The sequence below is a fragment of the Podarcis vaucheri genome (assembly GCF_965113315.1).
Source record: "Podarcis vaucheri genome assembly, chromosome: 7".
Classification (NCBI taxonomy): domain Eukaryota; kingdom Metazoa; phylum Chordata; class Lepidosauria; order Squamata; family Lacertidae; genus Podarcis; species Podarcis vaucheri.
In genome coordinates, this window is record NC_138765.1 from 85979179 (window position 1) to 86000791 (window position 21613).

The 21613-nt window shown below is 51.2% G+C and overlaps 1 protein-coding gene across 1 annotated transcript in view; it reads right to left on the bottom strand.

The window, feature by feature from the left end:
• The window catches only part of GFRA2 (GDNF family receptor alpha 2), an 88540-nt gene extending 68747 nt beyond the window's left edge, over window positions 1–19793 (bottom strand). The window contains exons 1-2 of the mRNA XM_082230256.1: window positions 19640–19793; window positions 4221–4535 (exon numbers count right to left, since the gene is read on the bottom strand). Of these exons, the coding sequence (XP_082086382.1) occupies window positions 4221–4535; window positions 19640–19679 (355 nt within the window). The 5' untranslated portion in view covers window positions 19680–19793. The remainder of the gene's footprint in view (window positions 1–4220; window positions 4536–19639) is intronic.
• Window positions 19794–21613: the final 1820 nt, after the last annotated feature.

Consider the following 21613-nt stretch of genomic DNA (forward strand, 5'->3'; position numbering starts at 1 on the left):
TCCCACCCTGACAATTACTATTTACTAAGCTGTTGTCTGCGCACACGTGATGGCCAGAAATTTGCGCGACCGCTGACTCTGCACCCAGTTTCCTAATCGGATTGAAGCTGGTTTCAGAAACGGCAGCATTTGTCAAGGAACAGCAGGACCGAAACGGATCGTGGCTAACATCGTGTGAACGCGGCTTCTAAATTTAGCAGTGGGAGTGCACTGGATGCAGAGGAAGCGGTCATTTGAACGTGCCCAAAGAGGCTCTGGGGACACAGGTGGCACTGTGGACTAAACCACTGAGCCTAGGGCTTGTCAATCAGAAGGTCGGCGGTTCGAATCCCCGCGACGGGGTGAGCTCCCATTGCTCAGTCCCTGCTCCTGCCGACCTAGCAGTTCGAAAGCACGTCAAAGTGCAAGTAGCTAAATAGGTACTGCTCTGGTGGGAAGGTAAACGGCCTTTCCGTGCGCTGCTCTGGTTTGCCAGAAGCAGCTTAGGCATGGAAGCTGTATGATGGCTCCCTCGGCCAATAAAGCAAGATGAGCGCCGCAACCCCATAATCATCCGTGACTGGACCTAATGGTCAGGGGTCCCTTTACCTTTAAAGAGGCTCTGACTTCCATCTAAGTGTGCAAAGGGGGAGTAAGTGAGGGAAGTCCTGGTGTCTGTCAGCCATAGCTCAGTGGCAGAGCAGCTCCCTTGCATGTAGAAGATCCCAGGTTCAATCCCTGGAATGCCCAGGAAGGGTTGGGAGAGACCTCCTCCCCGAAATCCTGGAGTGCTGCTGCTGGTCAGGGCTTGTCCACATCCCTGTTTGTCCCGTGCTTAAAAAAGCTCGGGTCCGAGTGGTTTTCCACTTCTCCCATGCTTTCTAGGCACAGGTCCAAACGGTTTTGCATTTGCCCCACAGCTCCCCTGGAAAAAATGCTCTTTACTGTTGAATTGGAACAAACAGCAATCCATGGAAAACTCAGTTGCTGTTTGGTCTGATTCAGTGGTAAGAGCCGTTCAGTAGTGGAACAGACTCCCACGAGATATGACAGACTCTCCTTCCTTGGAGGTTTTTAAGCCGAGGTTGGATAGCCATCTGCCAGGGAAACTTTAAATGAGATTCCTGGACCTCAGGGGGGTTGGGCTGGATGACCCTTAGGGTCCCTTCCAACTCAGCAATTCTATGAAATCGATTAAGTGGCTAGCCTTGCTTCTGCCTCCATGAAGCTGGAGAATTGCTGGCGTGGAATCAAAGCTTTGTCTCTCCATGGGCAGCTCTGACAGGCCACAGCTTTGCATTTCCCCCTCGCTGGGCTTGCAATGACAAATCACACATTCGCAATTCAGGTGCCTCAGCTGCTTCTTTTTCTATATCGCCTCGCCAGGGCCATAAGTAATTAGGTATCTGAAAAACTTTGCCCCTTGCTAGGAAAATTGTCGTGCATCAAAAGGGCAATGGACTTCCCTTGAGCTGGAGGCAGAAATAGCCTCTGGGGGGAAGCACCAAGGTGGAACGGGAGCAGCCTTGTGGGTGGGTGGGGAGCTCAGCTGGGCTCCTTCCACGAGGAAAGAGGACCTTTGGGAAGATGGTCAGGGGCAAAACTTTGGACAGGTGGGCAGATCTTGCCATTTGCAAACTGTCCTTTGCCTGTAGGTGCAGAGAAATATGCCCAGAGACTTGCATTTGCTGGAGACAGGAAACTGTGCCACAGATCTTGTATGTGTAAAATGGGGTGCATCCATCAATAGAGCACCCCCCTTTTCACCAATGCTTTCCTCCCTCCTCCTGCCAGTTTACTTATAGCTGCTGCACCTTCCTAGGCTAGTTTGTTTCTGACAGATTAACATAGAAAAACTGAGATAATGAGTTCCAGTTACAGATAGGTAGCCATGTTGGTCTGCCATAGTCAAATGGCAACTTAGTTGGTCTTTAAGGTGCTACTGGAAGGAATTTTTTTATTTTGAGATAATGAGATACCAGTAAATGGCACACAGAGGCTGGGTACTGCCTTCTTTTTCATTGACAGGGTCCCTACTTCATGCTAAAAATTGAAATGGTAACACTTAGAATCACAGAATTGTAAGAGCCGGAAGGTACCCCCTCTCCCCGGATCATCTGGTCCAACCCACTCCAGTGCAGAAATTTTTGCAAGATTCTTTGCATTTCCAGTGAAAGGCAAAAGGCTGCATTTCAGCTGGCTGGAGATCTTTTGTGAAATCTCGATGCGTTTTGCACACTGAACCTCTGCAATCAGGAATAATAATTTATAATAATAATAATTTATTATTTATACCCCGCCCATCTGGCTGAGTTTCCCCAGCCACTCTGGGCGGCTTCCAGTTGAGTGTTAAAAACAATACAGCATTAAATATTAAAAACTTCCCTAAACAGGGCTGCCTTCAGATGTCTTTTAAAGATAAGATAGCTGCTTCTTTCCTTCACATTTGAATGGGAGGGCTTTCCACAGGGCGGGCGCCACTACCGAGAAGGCCCTCTGTCTGGTTCCCTGTAACTGCACAGAGTTCCATGGATCTTACCCCCAGTTGGATTGCTGATATGTGTGCATCGTAATGGATCAACACCATTACCTGCATTCCTGGACACACTGTGGGGAGAAAGACTACGGGGGGTCTCCTGATGAGCTCCGGCACTTCAGAATTTGCCATGGCACTGCAAGTCTGGATTGCAGGGAGTGCCAAGGGGGACAGGTGCCTTGGGCAACCCATGAGAGGGACAGCAAACCGTATTTTGTCCCCTTCCTTTTTCATACCCCTCGCTGCCTGCAGCAACGCAGAAGCAAGCCCCTGTCAATTTGGTTTCTTTGCAGGGTTTGTTCTCCACTGGGTGGGGAAGGGGAAGAGGTGTAGCCAGGGAAAGAAGGCATGGGAAAGGGAGCACACCTGGTCTGCAAGAGCAACAGCTTCAAAAGAGCAGCCAGCAAGGTCATGTGGCTTGGAAGATGTGCTTGAAAAGCCTACAATCTTAACCAAGTCCACACAGCAGTAAACCTTACCCAGCCTCTCTTCAAAGGAAGCTTGGTCTAGGCTTCCCTGGGATTCTCCCATCGAAGAATGAGATGCAGACTTGCACAACCGGCACTGGTACAGGTGCCATGTAATACCCGTTATCCATTTATAAGAACTCAAATCGTTTGGTTCTTTGGAACTCCCCGCCTCTTGAAATCAGGCCGGTGTCTTCACTGTACTTTTCACAATGCCAGTGCTGCCAATTGAAGCGGTCATGTCGGCAGACATGGGTGAGACGATCTCGCAAGTAAACCGGTCCCAAGTTGTTAAGGACTTTATATACTAATAGCAACACCTTGAACTTGGCCCAGTAGCAAGCTGGCAACCAGTACAGATCTCTGAGCAAAGGTGTTCTGTGCTGACGAGGCCTCACTCCCGTCAGCAATCGTGCTGCAGCATTCTGCACTAACTGCAGCTTCTAGATCAAGCACAACGGAAGCCCCACATAGAGTGCAATGCGGTCTCATCCATGAAATAACTGGTGCATGAACTACTGTGACTAAGCTGTCCGTAACTGTTTGAAACTGTACTCCCTGAATTTTTCCTTCACCTGCTTACAAGGAGAGGCTTACTAGCCATTTTAGGCACTGATTTCTTTCTGTTTTGTTTTTTAAAAAATGATCTCTTAAAGCGAAAGGTAATTATTTTTTCATGTCCTGTGTACAGTCATACCTTGGGTTGAATGTGCTTCAGGATGAGCGCGTTCAAGTTGCGCTCTGCGGCAACCCGCAAGTAATGGAGAGTGTTACTTCTGGGTTTCGCCACTTGCGCATGTGCAGATGTTCAAAATGACATCGTGCGCATGCGCAGAAGCGCCGAAATGTGACCCGTGCACGCGCAGATGTGAGGACACGGGTTACGTTTGCTTCTAGATGCGAACGGGGCTCCGGAACGGATCCCGTTCGCATCTAGAGGTACCACTGTATTCCATCTGGTGAAGGGCTTCACTCCCACCAGCAGTCATGTGCAGCATCTAGATCAGGCATCCCCAAACTCAGCCCTCCAGATGTTTTGGGACTACACATCCCATCATCCCTGACACCCTGGTCCTGTTAGCTAGGGATGATGGGAGTTGTAGTCCCAAAACATAAACATCTGGAAGGCCAAGTTTGGGGATTCCTCACGTAGAGCGCATTGCAGCAATCCAGCCCAGTTCTCAAAGATCAACTCAGTTTCACACATGCACACCCCTGCTAGCCGGGAAGGTACTTACCCCCTGTCAAGCCAAGGTGGATACTCCAGTAGATCTGAAGGCACAGGAGCTCCTTCTTCATCCCGCGCTTGCAGTGGCAGTCGTAGAGGGGGCTTTCCTGTAGCACCTCCAGCGCTGCCTGGCACTCCTTGTTGGCCAGCATGGTGTTGCGGTCACGCCCGGCCACACACTGGCGCAGCGTGCGGTAACGGGAGCTGCAGCTGGGCTCAGCCGCACACAGCTCATTGGCGCGGACGCAGTCCACAGGGATCCGCCAGGTGTGGAAGTCCTGGGTGGCCAGCGAGGAAGAAGCAGCCCAGGTGTGCAACATCTTGTCTGCAGGCAAGGAGGAGAACACAGAGAAGTGGCTCAGAGAGGAAGAGAGCAGAGACACAGGGTACCACGTCCCCAAAGCCTGGGTAAGCAGGGTTAGAAACTCAGATATATAAGCAAGGCACCAAATGGCTCCTTAAACCAAATTTGCAGTCACCAAAACAGAATGTCTAGAAGGCAAGACGGCTCTAGAGTCTTTGTTCCCCAAATGATGGACTGACCGTGATTGATTCTCAGTTAAACATCTCACTAGTTCAGAGCACAATCTTGAGCTAGGTTAAGACCATTGAGAACTTAAAGAAGAAAAGTCACTTGAGTCAAGGACAGTCCAACAGGCCTGTTCTGACCTCTTTCTCTTAATCATGAATCACGCTGCACAGAAAAAGCATTTGGGCTGCAGAAATTCATTCCAACTGGGCAGATAAAAGATAATGGATAGAATTCTGCAGGATTAGGCTGTGAAAACTGGGCCGATCCAACAGTCCCCAGATGGTGGAGATTCCAGGTGTCATCCTGGCCCCCCTTGCATCTTCACTTGGTTGCAAGTGATTGAAAGCCACATGCTAATTTCGAACACTGTGGGTGAGGGGTGGCATGAAAGAAGTTTAGAAATTCATGCCTGACATGGATAAAGTAGATCGAGAAAAGTTATTCTCCATCTCTCATAACACAAAGAACTGCTTGTGGGTATCTAGTGGGGCCCTGGTATAATAATAACAATAGCAATAGCAATAACAATAATAATAATAATAATAATAATAATAATAATAATAATAATAATTTATTAATTGTACCCCGCCCATCTGGCTGGGCTTCCCATCTGGGCGGCTTCCAACAAAGATTAAAAGTACATTAAAATTTCACACATTAAAAACTTCCCTGAACATGGCTGCCTTCAGATGTCTTCTAAATGTCAGGTAGTTGTTTATCTCTTTGACATCTGATGGGAGGGCATTCCACAGGGCGGGCGCCACTACCGAGAAGGCCCTCTGTCTGGTTCCCTGTAGCCTCACTTCTCGCAATGAGGGAACCGCCAAAAGGCCCTCGGCGCTGGACCTCAGTGTCCAGGCAGAATGATGGGGTGGAGACGCTCCTTCAGGTATACTGGGCCAAGGCCATTTAGGGCTTTAAAGGTCAACACCAACACTTTGAATTGTGCTCGGAAACGTACTGGGAGCCAATGTAGGACTTTCAAGACCAGTGTTACGTGGTCTTGGCGGCCGCTCCCAGTCACCAGTCTGGCTGCCGCATTCTGGATTAGTTGTAGTTTCCGGGTCACCTTTAAAGGTAGCCCCACGTAGAGCGCATTGCAGTAGTCCAAGTGAAAGATAACTAGAGCGTGCACCATCCTGGCGAGACAGGAAAGGTCTCAGCCTGCGTACCAGATGGAGCTGGTAGACAGCTGCCCTGGATACAGAATTGACCTGTGCCTCCATGGACAGCTGTGAGTCCAAAATGACTCCCAGGCTGTGCACCTGGTCCCCTTCAGGGGCACAGTTACCCTATTCAGAACCAGGGAGTCCTCCACACCAGCCCCGCCCCCCCCCCGCCCCCCAAGAACAGAACCAAAATGTTCTTTGGTTCTGATGTTTTAATGTTTCTGTGTTACCAGGAATGACAATGAGAAGATCTAAGTATTAAAATAGTAGCCCCAAGCTCCTCCTGCCCCACCTGAAAGGCTGCCTCTCCTTCAACTCAGCAGGATCACCAGGCCTTCAGGGCCTCACAGCTGGTGAATGTTAGCACAAGGAGGCCACCCACCATCCTTTCCCAGACTAGCCCCAGGAGAAGTGGAGAGCACACCACCCAGAACCTGCCAGCGCGGAGCACCCAAGGGTGCTTTCCTGAATACTTCATATATTTGCTAGAAACTGTCTTAAAGCATTTGTTCAGGCAAAAGGCAGAGAAGGCATCTAGCAATCAAATGCATGGACCACACATGGACCAAGAGCCACGAGAAAATGCAAGCTTCTTGTTTCTCATCATCTGCTGAGAGAAACCAGATGTGCTTCTTCCAGCCAGGAGTCGACAACCTATGAGGTGCACATCTGGAGATCTGAAGAAACACCCTGGGCACCACAAAATGTGGAAGAAAAACAGGGGGGTACTCAAGAACCTCCTTGCCCACACGCAACAGGAAAGGCACACACAGAGAGAGAATATTTAGGACAGATAGAAGCAAGTTTTTCTTCACATTAAACTAGGGCACTAAATTATGTCTAAATTATTTGTATAGAAACATAAAAGTGGCTTGCTTAAGCCATGCAGTCCAAGTATCTAACTTAGGCCTCCTTACAGGGGCGTGGGTGGCGCTGTGGGTTAAACCACAGAGCCTAGGACTTGCAGATCAGAAGGTTGGTGGTTCTAATCCCCGTGACGGAGTGAGCTCCCATTCTTCAGTCCCTGCTCCTGCCAACCTAGCAGTTCAAAAGCACGTCAAAGTGCAAGTAGATAAATAGGTACCGCTCTGGTGGGAAGGTAAACGGCGTTTCTGTGCACTGCTCTGGTTTGCCAGAAGCGGCTTAGTCATGCTGGCCACATGACCCTGATGCTGTACGCCGGCTCCCTCGGCCAATAAAGCAAGATGAGCACCGCAACCCCAGAGTCGGCCACGACTGGACCTAATGGTTAAGGGTCCCTTTACCTTTACCTGTACAGATAGGGTTCACATGGTGGAAGTGAGAAAACAAAGCATTTGCTAACCTTCCTCTCAAGGTGAGGGGGTGTGACCTATCTAAGTCTGGCAGAACAGCTTTCTCTATGGTCTTAACCCCTTCGTGCATTAATTAGGGTTAAGCATGTTGGTTATTTATCCTACATCGCCAGCCCTGGCAGATGGCAACGCCTGTCTCAGCAGCAGCAGAAGCACCTGGGCAGCTCTTTTGCAGGTAAAGCGCTTTCTTCTCTTTCTTTTTGTCACTTTAAAGCACCCAGCTGCCAGCATGTCTTTGGCAGGAAGGTCACAACTGAATGTCAAATGAAAGTGTTACTGGAACGTCAGTTCTGGGGGCACAGTGGGGAGGTGGACTGCCCAGCACTGCCAAGCCTCACTTTTTATTTTTAATGTATTGCAACTCTCCTAACTGCTCAAGCTGGGTGGAGCCAAGAGGAGCAATAAGGGTACAGCAAGCTCAGTGTTGTTCATTGAAGGACAACTTCCAAACACCACTTTTAAAGAGAAAGGTGGGGAGAGAGAGACCTGCTGTTTCTTCTCCAAAGCCAAGAATATCCCATTGAAATGCTGGCGCTTTAGTCATTCTTGGGATATGAAGAACCCATCTCCTGCACAGCTGTCTTACAAAGTCAGCCTTTTCTAAAGAATCTGGTTGCCTTTTTATTTTCAGGCACGAAAGAAACATCCCAGCAGACTCCGAGAGCCTCCTAAAACATCCATCAAACCTTACTGCAAGACAAGAGGAGGACAATGGTGATTCTTTCATGTGCTGCAGAGGACGGAGGAATCAGAAGTAGCTTAGAAGCAAGAGGAGTCAGGGGTTGTGCTGTGCAAAGGCCTTGCCACCGTCTTGCAGGAGGGATATGCTTGGCAGAATCCCAGACTTTACCAAATACTGTACATGAAGATGATCTGTACTCTGCAACACTTAAAAAGTACCGTACATGCCCAACATCCAGACTGCAATGTGTTGCCTGTTTTGTAGTCCAGTCAAATGAAGAAACTGTACTGTCATCACTTACATTCCTGGTTTTGAATCTTGGATCCGACAGATTTTCAGGAGCATGAATCGGATGGAAATAAAATTATGTTGCTTTGCTCTTTCTCCCAAGCCCAGTGCTTTGAGGTTTCATCTAGAAGGCAGAAAGAGATCCACAACTATGCCAAGAAAAGGAGGACTACAAACAAAGAAAGCATTGAATCCTTCTTCCTTCCCTTGTCACAATGGCAAGGCCCCCCAAAGGGCAGAAATGTATCTCACGCTTGCATTTGAGCTGTACTCTCAGGGTTTTCTTGTCCTTGGGGTACAGGAATTGTAGTGATCCAGTACATAGGTAAAGGTAAAGGGACCCCTGACCATTAGGTCCAGTCATGACCGACTCTGAGGTTACGGCGCTCATCTCGCTTTATTAGCCGAGGGAGCCGGCGTACAGCTTCCGGGTCATGTGGCCAGCATGACTAAGCTGCTTGTGGCAAACCAGAGCAGTGCACGGAAACGCCGTTTACCTTCCCGCCGGAGCGGTACCTATTTATCTACTTGCACTTGATGTGCTTTCAAACTGCTAGGTTGGCAGGAGCAGGGAGCGAGCAATAGGAGCTCACCCCATCACGGGGATTCGAACCGCCGACCTTCTGATCGGCAAGCCCTAGGCTCTGTGATTTAACCCACAGCGCCACCCACGTCCCTAATACAGTACATGGTCTTACACAAATTTGTTACTGTTACACAGTTTTAGAAATCATTTGGAGGGCATAAATACATGAAAACTTGGTCTTAAACATTTTGTTCATCATTCTAAATGACAATATTTCTTAATCTAAAAACCTTTCAAAATGTCCATGGGGGAGGGGGGACAGGAAGGACAGAATGGGACAAAAGGGGCTTTGAAGAAATGGGGAAATACCTGTTTTCTCCCCTTTTTCCAGTCCACCCCCATCCAGCCTTCAAAGCTCTACATTTGGGCAAAAATTCCTAACTTAACATATATTCTAAGAGGGTTCAAATTGGCAGGACTGACTAGGAACAAGATTTTGGGGCAAAGGTGGATTCAATGAAGACATTGACCCAGTGTGTGGCAGCCTTGAAAAAAGTGAATTCCATGCTAGGGATCATTAGGAAAGGAAACTGAAAATAAAACTGCCAATATCAGAATGGCATTATGTAATTCTATGGTGTGGCTGTACTTGGAATATTGTGTACAGTTCTGCTTAAAAGGTAAAGGTACCCCTGACTGTTAGGTCCAGTCGCAGACAACTCTGGGGCTGCACGCTCATCTTGCTCTGTAGCGCCTCAAAAAGGATACTGTTCAAGGTGTATAAACCTATTATTTACCACTGAATTGGAGCAAACATCAGTCTGCAGAAAAACCTGAATCAGGCATCTCCCAAACTCAGCCCTCCAGGTGTTCTGGGACTACACTTCCCATCATCCCTGACCACTGGTCCTGTTAGCTAGGGATGATGGGAGTTGTAGTCCCAAAACATCTGGAGGGCTGAGTTTGGGGATTCCTGACCTGAATTGTTGTTTGCTCCAATTCAGCAGCAAAGAGCAGGTTTTCGGTGGGGAAGGGGAGGGAAGCAACACTTGGGCACAGACCAGGAAAGTGCCAACTTGTGCCTAGAAAGTGCAGGGTGTGGATGAGCCCTGAATGTTGGACAATTTTGGACAGACACATGTCTTCATGTAGTTCAGCTATGGAACACACTCGCACAGGAGGCTGTGACCGTCACCAACTTGTATGGCTTTAAAGGAGGATTAGACATATGAATGAAGAACAAGGCTATGGATGGCTGCTAGGGCACCATGTTGGCAGTCCACTGTCCCCAGCCTGGGGGTCTTCTGCATTTCACTGGCCCTCCAGTCATGCAATCTCAGGAGGGCCCTGTGAGAAAGTGGAGAGGGAATTGCTGCTTCCTCTTCTAAGCTGCCATCTGTGAAATGACCTCGGTCTCAGGCTGCTGTCTGCAGGAATTAGATGCTGAAAGTCTGGAAAGCCCTGAAGGGGTTATCCCAGCAGCCTTGAAGCAGAGCATCCCCTCTTCCAAATGCAATGGGGTTGGGCTCCATCACGTGTCAGACATGCGGGTGCTGCGCGGAGGTTGGCACAAGGTGACACGAGAGCCACAGTTCACGCATTCCTTTGAATTCAGCACCCTCTCAGGGTTCACCTAAGTTCACCCAGTTCCATGCCTGGGACATGTTGTTTTCATTAAAACTGCATGATGCGCTGAGAGAGAAAGCATGACAAGATTTGATGCCTTCATCTGCTTTACAGGATTAAAGTCACGCAGACTCAGGAGAGGAGGGAATTTGGGAGCGGTGAATAAGTTGGTGTGTTCTGATTTCATAGGCTTGTAGAGCTGGAAGGGACCCCAAAAGTCACCTAGCCCAATGCCCCGCAGTGCAGGAATCACAGCTGAAGAATTCTTGACGGATAGCCATCAACCTTCTGTTTAAAAACCTCCAGTGAAGGAAAGCCCACCGTCTTCTCAGGTAATCCGTTCAACTTCCTGATGTTGATCCAGAATCTCCTTTATTGTCACTGGAATCCATTGGTTTGGGTCCTCCCCTTTGAATCAGCAGAAAACAAGCTTGTTCCATTTTCCATGGGTCATCCCTTTAGATATCTGAAGATGGCTATTGTGTCACCTCTCAGTCGTCTCTTCTCCAGGTTAAATGTACCCAAATCTCTCCACCATTTCTCATAATTCTTGATCAGTTTGGCCATCCTGTTTTCCACACCTTCAGCTTGTCAATCTCCTCCTTAAACTGTGTTGACCAGAACTGGTCACAAGACTCCAAGTGGAGTCGGACCAAGACAGAACAGAACAGAACAGACCAGTACTATACTTCCCTTGATTTAGCTTCCTGGGAACCTCCAACAAGAGCCAACAAAGGCTGCATCTTGGGCTGCTCAATCCTGACATCCATACTTGGCCAAAGCTGTGGTTGCTCAGCTTTGGCCATCTGCTCTGAGTGCATTATGAGCCACAGAGACCAGCACTGCACAGAATGAGGCTGAACGGGTTGTCCAAGGTAAGGCCAAGAGTTGCAGGCAACCTAGGAAGCTGGTGGCCAAGGTGGTGTCAACCCTTTGAGTCAAAGCCAAGAACAAGGCTAAAGGAAAAGGAGGGAGGGGGAGGGGGAGGGCTGTCAATGGCAGCACAAGAAGATACAATGGAAACTTGAAATGACCAGTTGCCTAAAGTAATTTGACACAGGCAAACAAGCAACAGCAAAGTTTGGGAAGCCAGGAAGCTGGTTCATCCAGCACCAGACCATTGGTCCATATAGCTCAGCACTGTCAACAGGGGCTGACAGGGGCACTCTGGGATTTGGGGAATGCTCTCTCCACCACCACCACCTCCCAATCCAGAGGGAGAAGCAGGCCTGGGTGGGAGCCATGGCAGGACAACCCTTTAGCAGTGGGTGAGAAGAAACTGCTAAGAAACCCGAGGAACAGGATCCAGCAGAGATCAAAACTTGAGCCTTCAAAGGGCATCTTCTCCCAAGACTTTGTTCCTGGCCCAGTTGCTCTTTGAAGTGCGTCAGTAAAGTTTTAAGGCTTTGTAGATCCCAGCTCAGGGAAAGGATGGCCTGCCCTGGGGGGTTTATTAGAGCATTGCTGGGTGCATGGCATTTTCCCACCCCCATATGGTCCGGACTACATTTCCCATCAGCCCCAGACAGCATTGCAATGCTGAACTCTTAAGACTGCACTGGCTGGGGCTGATGGAAATTGTACTCCAAAGCTTTGAAAAAGGATTGGACCACCATGGGATGAGGATACAGCTATGAGTGGTTGCTAGCCAAGATGCCACTGTGCCTCAGAAAAGCAGCTGCCAGGAACTGCAAGTGGGCAGAGTGCTCATGTGCTCATGTCCAGCTTGCAAGCTCCCCAGTGTGAGAACAGGATGAGGGATGAGATGGTCCATTTGCCTGACCCAGCAGGCTGCTGCTCTTATGTTGGAAGGGAGGCAGAGAAGGCTCTGCCCCACATCCATGGAGCCCAGCAGGCCAGCAGACACAATCACCTCCTCTCTTCGCAAGAGTGAGTCTCTCTGTCTCTCCCCATCTTCCTTCTCCTCCACACCCCCACCCTGAACCCATCCACTTAATCCAGCATAAATAAGCTCAGCATTTCAGGGCTGCAGCTCTCCACCCTGCTCCCCCAGGAGGGAACTTCACTTCTTTTGTACTTTGTTTGGCTTGGTCTGGCAGGAACTGTCCCATTGAATGGGAAAACTCAGCTTTCCCCCTGCTTGGTTCAGGCAACACCTCCCCCCACTCCCCCTCCCCCCGCCGCCCACTTGACTAAGGAGGGAAGGCTGGGAAGGCTTCCCAACAGCTTCTTGGCTGAAAGACAGTGGGGAGGGGGATCAAAAGGGCTGCCTCTCCAAGGCCCCCTGCCTCCAAGCACACACAGCCTGGCACTGGCTTGTAATCTGGGCCCATAGAGCCTTTGCCCGCCCCACCCCACTGATGCCACCACCATACACAGAAAAGGCACCAGGCAGAGCCCCTAGGAAGTGAGGCGGCAGCGACACCTACAGGCAGATGGGCCCTCTGCCCATTCAGTGCTTCCCAAGGCAACACACAGATGGGGCAGTTTGAAGGGTTGCTCCTCCAGAAACTTTCCAGCATCATGTTCCAGCTGAAGCCTGCCTGCTCCATTGCAAGGCCCTCTGAAGGCCAGCGCCTGGTCCCTGGCAGTAGCCAGCACACAGCCTCTCCATCCCAGAGGCTTATGGGAGACCCTGGACACTGGCCTTGAAGCCTTGCATGGTGACCCCCACCTGAAAGGGAGGTGCAGCTGCCTCAGAGAGGCCTTCTGATCAAGGCCCCAGTTCCTCATGACCTGGCTCTACAGCACACAGAGGCTCAGGGGGACCAGGGTGGAGCTGCCTGGGCAGAGGCAGGAGGGTCAAACAGCTGGGACCAAAAGCGGAGCGCTCTGAGAGGTAGGCAATAAGGAAAGTTGAATGGTTGTTCGTGTGGCACCAGTCACATCCTGGCCTATCCTTCCTCAGAGAAGAGTTTGGAGTTGATATCCCGCTTTATCACTCCCCTTCAGGAGTCTCAAAGCAGCTAACATTCTCCTTCCTCCCCCACAACAAACACTCTGTGAGGTGAGTGGGGCTGAGAGACTTCAGAGAAGTGTGACTGGCCCAAGGTCACCCAGCAGCTGCATGTGGAGGAGCAGGGAATCGAACCCGGTTCACCAGATTACGAGTCTACCACTCTAAACCACTACACCATACTGGCTCTCAGGAAATGAGACAAAGTTGGAGCAGTTGAAATAACGTATGAAGGGTCTGGATCAGGCGAAAAGGGGTTTCATCTAGCCCAGTATCCCATTTTCACAGTGGCCAAAGGCTCCTAAGAACTTAAGATTCTGGACAGACTGCCTGTGGACCTGGAGGTTCCACAAGAATATAAGATCCTGATGGACCAGGTCAATGGCCCGGCTAGTCCAACATTCTGTTCTTACATTGCTCAACCAGATGCCCTAAAGGGAACGTTGCAAGAAGGAGCTGAACATAACAGCAACTCGCTCCCCACTTGCAATTCTGAACAACTGGAGGATTATTCTTACTTAAATCCCCACCCCCACCCCTATTTCCAGGCAGAGGTCTGTGTCAGTGCAGGGTTTGTTTGTTTTTGCCCCAAACTTTCCCTGCAAATACCCATTCTTTAAAGCTGAATCGGAGAAAACATCAATTTGGCTTTTCAGCGGATTGACGCTTGCTCTGAATGAGATTTAAAGGGTGGGTGTTCACGGGGAAAGCTCTAGAGCAAAAAGAGGGTGGGCACTCAGACACGGAGCTTTAAATCGCAGGCTGTGCCTGTTGATAAGGGAAAATAGAAGGTGTTGCAATTCCCCCCCCCCTGGTTTTAACACTGGAAAGAGGGGAGGAAAGGTAAGACCTGAGAGTCAGAAGCGTGACTGCATAGCTATCATGGCCAGCACCCCTTGATAGGTCTCTCCTCCATGAATTTGTCCAATTCTCTCTTAAACCACCACTGGCGCCTGCAGTGCCATTGGCCTATGGTCACTCCTAAGTTCAGTGACTTGAGTCTCAGAGCATTTCCAGACAGAAAAAATAAGTCCTTTCCCACCTCTAGAGGGGAGGGGGCAGCCTTTCTGTTTGGGGGGGGGCAGGGCAGGAAGAGCAGAAGTATTAACATTTTTCCTGTACTCAAACAACCGTTCCTGGCAAAATTCACCACTGCAGAACTACTCCATCAGCATCTCGGTCCTGAAGGAAGGAGAGCTCTCACGTTCCAGCTGTTCCCCTCCCACACACCCTGTGGCTTTATTGCATCATTTTAATTGGTGCTTGTTGTTTTAATATTTTTGTGCACACCACTTTGTGGTGTGCATGCAGTAAACACGTTGTGTAAACAAAAAAACCCGTTGCAAAGAAGCAGAGTTCTGCTCCAACACTGGACAGAGCGGGGGAGGGGGCGGTGTACACTGAGATACAGTGTGGTGTAGTGGTTAGAGTGTTGGACTAGGACAGGCATAGGCAAACTTGGCCCTCCAGAAGTTTTGAGACTACAGTTCCCATCATCCCTGACCACTGGTCCTGTTACCTAGGGATGATGGGAGTTGTAGTCCCAAAACATCTGGAGGGCTGAGTTTGCCTATGCCTGGACTAGGACCTGGGAAAGCAGGATTTGAATCCCCACTCAGCCATGAAGTTCACTGGATGATCTTTGGGGAGAGCCATCTATGTCACCTTGATCTCCTTGCAGAAAAAGGTGGGATATAAATTCAATAAAATATTGGAAAGATTTGTGAAATGATTTTGTGTGGACAACAGTCATTGGACAGGGTGTTGGGTGGGAAGCTCTACATTGGGGAATTGGGGTGCTCAGTTTTAAACACCAGCTATTTCAGGAAAGAGTCCCAAAATTGGCTGCACATTGTTTCTGCAAGAGGAGCTTGAGAGCTTTGACCTCGCTGCCTCCATGACCGCCAATCAACAGCCCACTACTGGCACTTCTATACCACCAGGTAGAGTCACCTGGTACAGTAAGATCATAAGCACATAAGAAGAGTTTGCTGGATCAGGCCTATAGGGGCCTATCTAGGGCAGCATTCTGTTCCCACAGTGCCTGACCAGATGCCTCAAAGGGAAAGCCACAAGCAGGATTCGAGCACACAAGTACAGTGGTACCTCGGGTTACAGACGCTTCAGGTTACAGACGCTTCAGGTTACAGACTCTGCTAACCCAGAAATAGTACCTCGGGTTAAGAACTTTGCTTCAGGATGAGAACAGAAATTGTGTGGCGGCAATGGGAGGCCCCATTAGCTAAAGTGATAACTCAGGTTAAGAACAGTTTCAGGTTAAGAACGGACCTCCAGAACGAATTAAGTTCTTAACCCGAGGTACCACTGCACTCTCCCCTCCAGTGGTTTCCAGCAACTGGTATTCAGAAGCCTTGCTGCCTCCACAGCATAGCCATTGTGGCTAGGAGCCTTCTTTGCCATGAAGTTGACTAATCCTCTTTTAAACCCATCCAAGGTGGAGGCCATCACTGCCTCCTGTTCCATGGGAGGGAGTTCTGTAGTTTAGCCATGTGCTGCGTGAAGAAGTGGCTGTTGCCATTCATTTTTGTTGTGTGCAGGAGAAATGTGATTCCCCCTGCGCCTTCCTCCCCTGCCCCCCCCCAACAACACACACACACACACAAGCACTTGGAAGAGAGCCATTATCTGAATGGTGTTCAGCAATGGTCTTCCCTCCCCCTTTAGGCAACTTTGGTACCCTTGTCTAGCGCAGCTCATCCCTCATCTGGAAAAGCCCCCCCCCCTTGAGCATAGCAGACTGTCTTGCATAACCAGACAATGCATCTCTGATCAAATTGCTGGAAAGGAGTGGTGCCCAGCGCCCAGGGAACACGTGCTGAGAGACAATCTCATCCCATGTAGTACCTGTTCCTTTCCTTGTGTGACTGTCAGTGGAAGGCCAAGACAGAATTCAGAAGCCACTTCAGCCCTAGAGACCAACATGTCAGCACTGTGTGCTTGTCTAGCTATGCGGTTAGGCAGTTTTTCACCAGACACTTATGCAAGGCAGCATAGAAAAGTTGCAATGGCAAATGGTGGCAGAATATTATTTGTTTGTTTGTTGCACTTTTTCCTCCAAGACCTCTGTGAGGCAGGTTAGGCTGAGAGTGAACGACTGGCCCAAGATCACCCAGGAAGCTTCATATCTGAGTGGGGATTTGAACCCTGATCTCCCAGGCCCTGGTCCAACACTCTAACCACTACACCACACTGGTTGCTTTGACTTTATCACCACCAAACAACACTCTTAGAAGGAGCAGACACCAAGCACAGTAATAAAACAAAGCAGTCCTCCCTCTAGGCTTGGGATCCACAAAGCAAGGAAGCAGCTTCAGCAAGCAGCAAAAATCATCCATGACAGAATCATCCATGAGAGGGATGGGAAAAGTCACCCACCCAGGATGGTCACCCACCAAACTGCCACAGGTCCCACTCACGATAATCCAGCCCAGATGAGACCACTATATCCCAAGGTATCAAGAGAGAACTAAATCTAGCAACAAAACAGCAGGAACCATATTTACTCTACTGCAACTGCAATCAAGAGCGCCCAACTCAAGATACTCCACTTGGTTAAGACTCGGTGATCCATCTGTCCTGTTTCAGTTTCTCTGTTTCCAGAATATGCTTCCATTCAGGGATAATTTTATCCAAGCCATGGACACAAAGCTCACAGTGCTATAGGAATCCCCAAAGGGTTGTTTCCAGGAGACCTAGCCCCTAAATCCCATGTCCTACAAAAAGGACATGGGCCTGAAAACCACATCCCCCCCCGAACCAGGAAGAGAAGGGCAACTTCCCCATTTCCACTGGGATCTCTCCCCTTTCACATGATGCTTGAGCCCATCCCACTTTAAAAAGATCAGCTTCTTCCTCGTTTTGTGACCCTGTTCAGAAGCCAGCCTAAGGACATCCGTGGAATTGATGTCCTGTCAGTTCACAACGAGACACTCTCCATGGATTTTGGACCTGCTCTGCATTGGTGATCTAGGACCTGGTTTGTGCGAAAAACAAAAAACCAATGCCTTTGCCTGCCAAATCTTCTGGACACCCAAGTTATCCCAGGCACCTATTGATGTCTGTGGTCAGCCAGCAAACGGAAAGCAGATCTGGAAATCTAATCATGCAGTTTGTCTGGGTGCCAAACTCCTGTTCCAAAGGTTGCATTTGTAATTGGTTTGCCCCCTGCCTGGATCACCTGTCCTAGCGCCAGCCCACACTTTGCTGCCGTATCAAGAGAAGATGAAATCCCACACACGCCTCCAGAAGACAGAATATCCCCCCCGCCCCCAACAAAGAAAGCCAGAAATGCTCGCTGCCAGCTAGTCAAGGTTGTACGCTCTCCCCCAAACCCACAACACATTCATAAACATGTACGCTCTTTTTCTTTAAAAGTCGTATGTGAGGCAACACACACAGAGGACAGCAGATTTGTGGAGCTGGGCTGTTGGTTCTGCTGACAAGTTCCAGCTTTCCTTATCGTACAATAAGGAAATGGTTTCAGTTGCACGCCACTCTTGAAAGGTAGGGCGATCCAGCTGCGGCTTTGCAACTCAACTTCAACTCCCAGAATCAGCACCGCATGAGAGCAGCTTTATTCACCAACCTGGCTGACACCTTCCAGATGTTTTGGACTACAACTCTCACCACCACCCCAGCCAGCGCAGTGACTCTCCCATTCGTTGAAGCATCACACAGCTGTAGGTTTGTTAGGACACCAAGGGAAGTTGCATAGGAACACAGAAAGCTGCCTTATAGTGAGTCAGAGCATTGGTCCATTTTGCTCAGTATTGTCTACACCAACTGGCAGCTGCTCTCCAGGATTTCCAGCAGGGGATCTCTCCCAGCCCCTTCTGGAGATGCTGTCAAGGATTGAGCCCGGGCCCTTCCACAAGGCAGATGTTCTACCACTGAGCTACAGCCCTTCCCCAACACAGCAGGAGGTTGTTGGAGAGTATTCCAGGTGAAAGGAAGGAGGTGGGCAGTCTAGATCCAGCTGGGTCCTCATCATCAGCCCTGCTGGTCATTGCTGTTGCCAATGGCACAATCCTGACCACCATCTCCTTACACTGTGCATACACACACATTTGTGCAGAGAAAGACAACATGACGACTGGGGTCAGTCTCAGCCTCCGAAAGCATTGCATTTGGCAAGGGCAGTGGAAAGAGAAGAGGCAGAGGTGGGGAAAGGCTGGGGGGCTCAGCAGGCCTGAAATGAGTATCACGCACCCTTCCTCCATTGAGAATTGAGGCTCTCTCTGTGACAGCACCAGTCACTAGCCCAAGCGGGAAATGGGGAGTGGCCAGGTTTTGGCAGGAGGGCAGGTGTGAGCTGCACCCCCCAGTGTGGCGAGGACTGCTCTCTCATGCCCAGTTATAGCCAGGATGCCCAGAGAGGGCAAAGATTGGTCAGTGGGCTCCTGGGGTCTCTGCGGCTGTTCCAGCTGGTCTTCCTGCCACGGACCTTTGCGAGGCTGGACCTTCTCTTGAGGAAGACCCTTCCTTTCCCTTCCCCTCTCTCTGGTTCTGCACAGAGGTCTGGCATTCTGGGCGTGGGCAAGTGCTTAGCTCCCACTGAAGTCATTTTCTAGTCCAGCAAAGCACTTAAGGCGGTCTCTTCACGAGGCGCTGGCCGCCCGCAGCCTGGTGTCAGCATTTGGGGAGAGATGGAGGTGATACAGTTTCTCTCCCCTCATATATATGGGTGGGTGGGCAGGAGACACACACACACACCCCTCTCCATCGCCCTGGCCTATTTCTCCAACTCGCCCTTCAGGACACCCCCGCCCGGCCATCCGCCCCTCAACCTAGGACTCGACCTGGGGCAACCCCAGGAGACTGGCCTCTCAGTACCCTCCAGCAGGCGGGCGAGGCGCACTTTTATGCGCCCCCCCCCCAGCTCGTAAGCCAGGGAGGTTGATTCCTCCGGACAAAAAGAGAGGACGCCCCCCGCCAACCAAATACACCACCACCCCCACAGCTCCGGTTGGCCTGGAAAGACAAAGATGACAATGTCGTCCGCACCCCCGCGCTCTCCTTCTTTCAACTAAACTTTCGGCGGGGGCTCTCCAAGCCGACCTTGGCGACGGGGAAGCAGCTCCGATCAGAAGCATCCCCCCGCCAGCCATGTCCCATTTCCTGCCGCGCTCCCAGCTGGCAAAGGCAGCGCTGCCCCCCACCAGCTGAGACGCCCCCTACCAGGCAGATGCGCCCCTCCAACACACACCCGTCCTCCCTTCACACAAAAAGACCCACCAGCGCGCCCCCGTTCCAGTCTTCCCCCACCCCGCTCTCAGCCCCTCCGCTTCGCCGTCCAGGGTCCAACCTTCCCCGGCGCACCTGCTCGGTCACTCACCCAGGCAGAGGAAGAGGCAGAGCACGCCGGCGGCGATCATGGCAGGCAAATCGTCCCCGGGACCGGCGGCGGCTCCGCCAAGGCAGCAGCAGCAGCAGCTCCCGCGCTCCGTGCGCTCTCACGGCTCCGTCCGCCCGTCCTGCCGCCGCCGCCGCCCTGCTCCTCAGTCCCCGCGAGGCGGAGGCGCCGTCCGCCGCTCCGCCGGCAGCATCTTGCCTGCCTGTCTCTTCCACGACGACGGAGCGGAGCTCAGAGCGGAGGCTCCATGCCGCGCCGCCTCTCCGCGCTCTCCGCCTGCCCGACGACGACGACGAGGACGGCGCTCGGCTCGCTCTGGCGGCCGCGGGAAGCAGCCGCAAAAGTGGCCGGCAGGAGGCGGAGGAGGCGGAGCTGTCCGCGGTGCTTCGCCCGGCCTCCGCGCCCGCTCCTCGGCAGCCTCTCCGCAGCCCGCCGGAGCCCAGACGTGCAGAGCTCTCCCCCGGCGGAGGCGCGGGCGGGCGGGGACCTTTTGAGGCGGAGGGAAGGCCCTTGGTGGCTCCGCCAGGGAGGGAGCGAGGGCGGGGCACAGCCTCGCCAGGGCGCGCCGTCCAACTTGGCCCTGAAGACGCGCCGCCCGGGATGCCGCTACCTTCCGTCCCAGCAGCAGCGGCAGCGATGCCTCCCCTCCGAGTAGCGGCACAAGGGAGGCGGCAAGGCGGGTGCAGCGCGGCGAGGAGGAGTCGGATCGCGCGCCGTCGAGCCTCGCTTTCGCAGGACCTACCTGATCCCCCCGCCGCCCCGGGACGTCTCCGGGGACGTGGAGCTGCCTCCCCAAACCGAGGTCGTGCCTGGCGGTGGCGTCCTCCCAAACGGCCCCGAGGGCATCTCTGAGGTGCATACAAGCGTGCCAAGCAAAGGAACGCCCAAAGACCTCTGTGTGCGTGCAGAGTGCGTTTCCCTGCCAGCTGATTTCACGCAGCCTGCTCTCCAAAGCTCTCCACGTTCATTTTTAGGAATGCTATCTTTGCATTCATATCCCACCCTTTCCTCCATGGAGTTCAGTTTGGGGCACCCGGTTCTCCTCTGCCTCCCCGTTTTATCCTCACAACAACCCTGGGAGGTAGTCAAAATAAAAAAATTCCTTCCAGTAGCACCTTAAAGACCAACGAAGTTAGTTCTTGGTATGAGCTTTCGTGTGCATGCACACTTCTTCAGATACACTGAAACAGAAGTTGCCAGACCCTTCTATATAGTGAGAAGGTGGGGAGGGGTATTACTCAGAAGGGTGGTGGGAATGGGAGATTGGCAGATAGCTGAGATGAGCCTGTTGACGACTCTTAACGACTGCAATAGGTCTTACAGGAAAAGGCAAGGGGTGAGAAGGTGAGAAATGGCTTAGTCATGTATAATGAGATAAGAATCCAATGTCTCTGTTCAGACCACGTCTCTCCAACACGGCTACCTATCTGTACCTGTGAGGTAGGTTAGGCTGAAGGTCGGTGACTGGCCCGAGGTCACCCAGTGAGCTTCTTTATGGCTGAGTGGGGATTTGAACCCAGGTCTCTCCTAAGTCCTAGTCCAGCACTCTAAGCACTAGGCTGCACTGACTTTCTGGTTTTGTGCCTTGGAGGTCATCTCAGTGTAGGATTTCACAACTGCAGCCTCCACCAGCTCATAAGGAACTCTGGCCTGTCCCATAAGTTCAACAACATTCCTGTTGGAAAGTTTGCCCCAGGTAGAGGATCTTCTCTTTTCTAGATCTGACCCTTTGCCTCACTCCCTTGCCCATTCTCTCTAAAAAGAGGGTGTCTACATGGAGAGGGAGAGAGAGGCAGAGAGGCAAAGTGCAGATTTGGGAAGGGGGCCTACTGGTAGGGAGGTGGTTCTGAGAGAGGCCTTTTTGGCCTCCTCTAAGTCACTCACCACCCCTAGCTCAAAAATCTGGGCATAGGTAGCCCTACAGATGAATGAGTGTCTCCCAGCAGACTGGTGAGC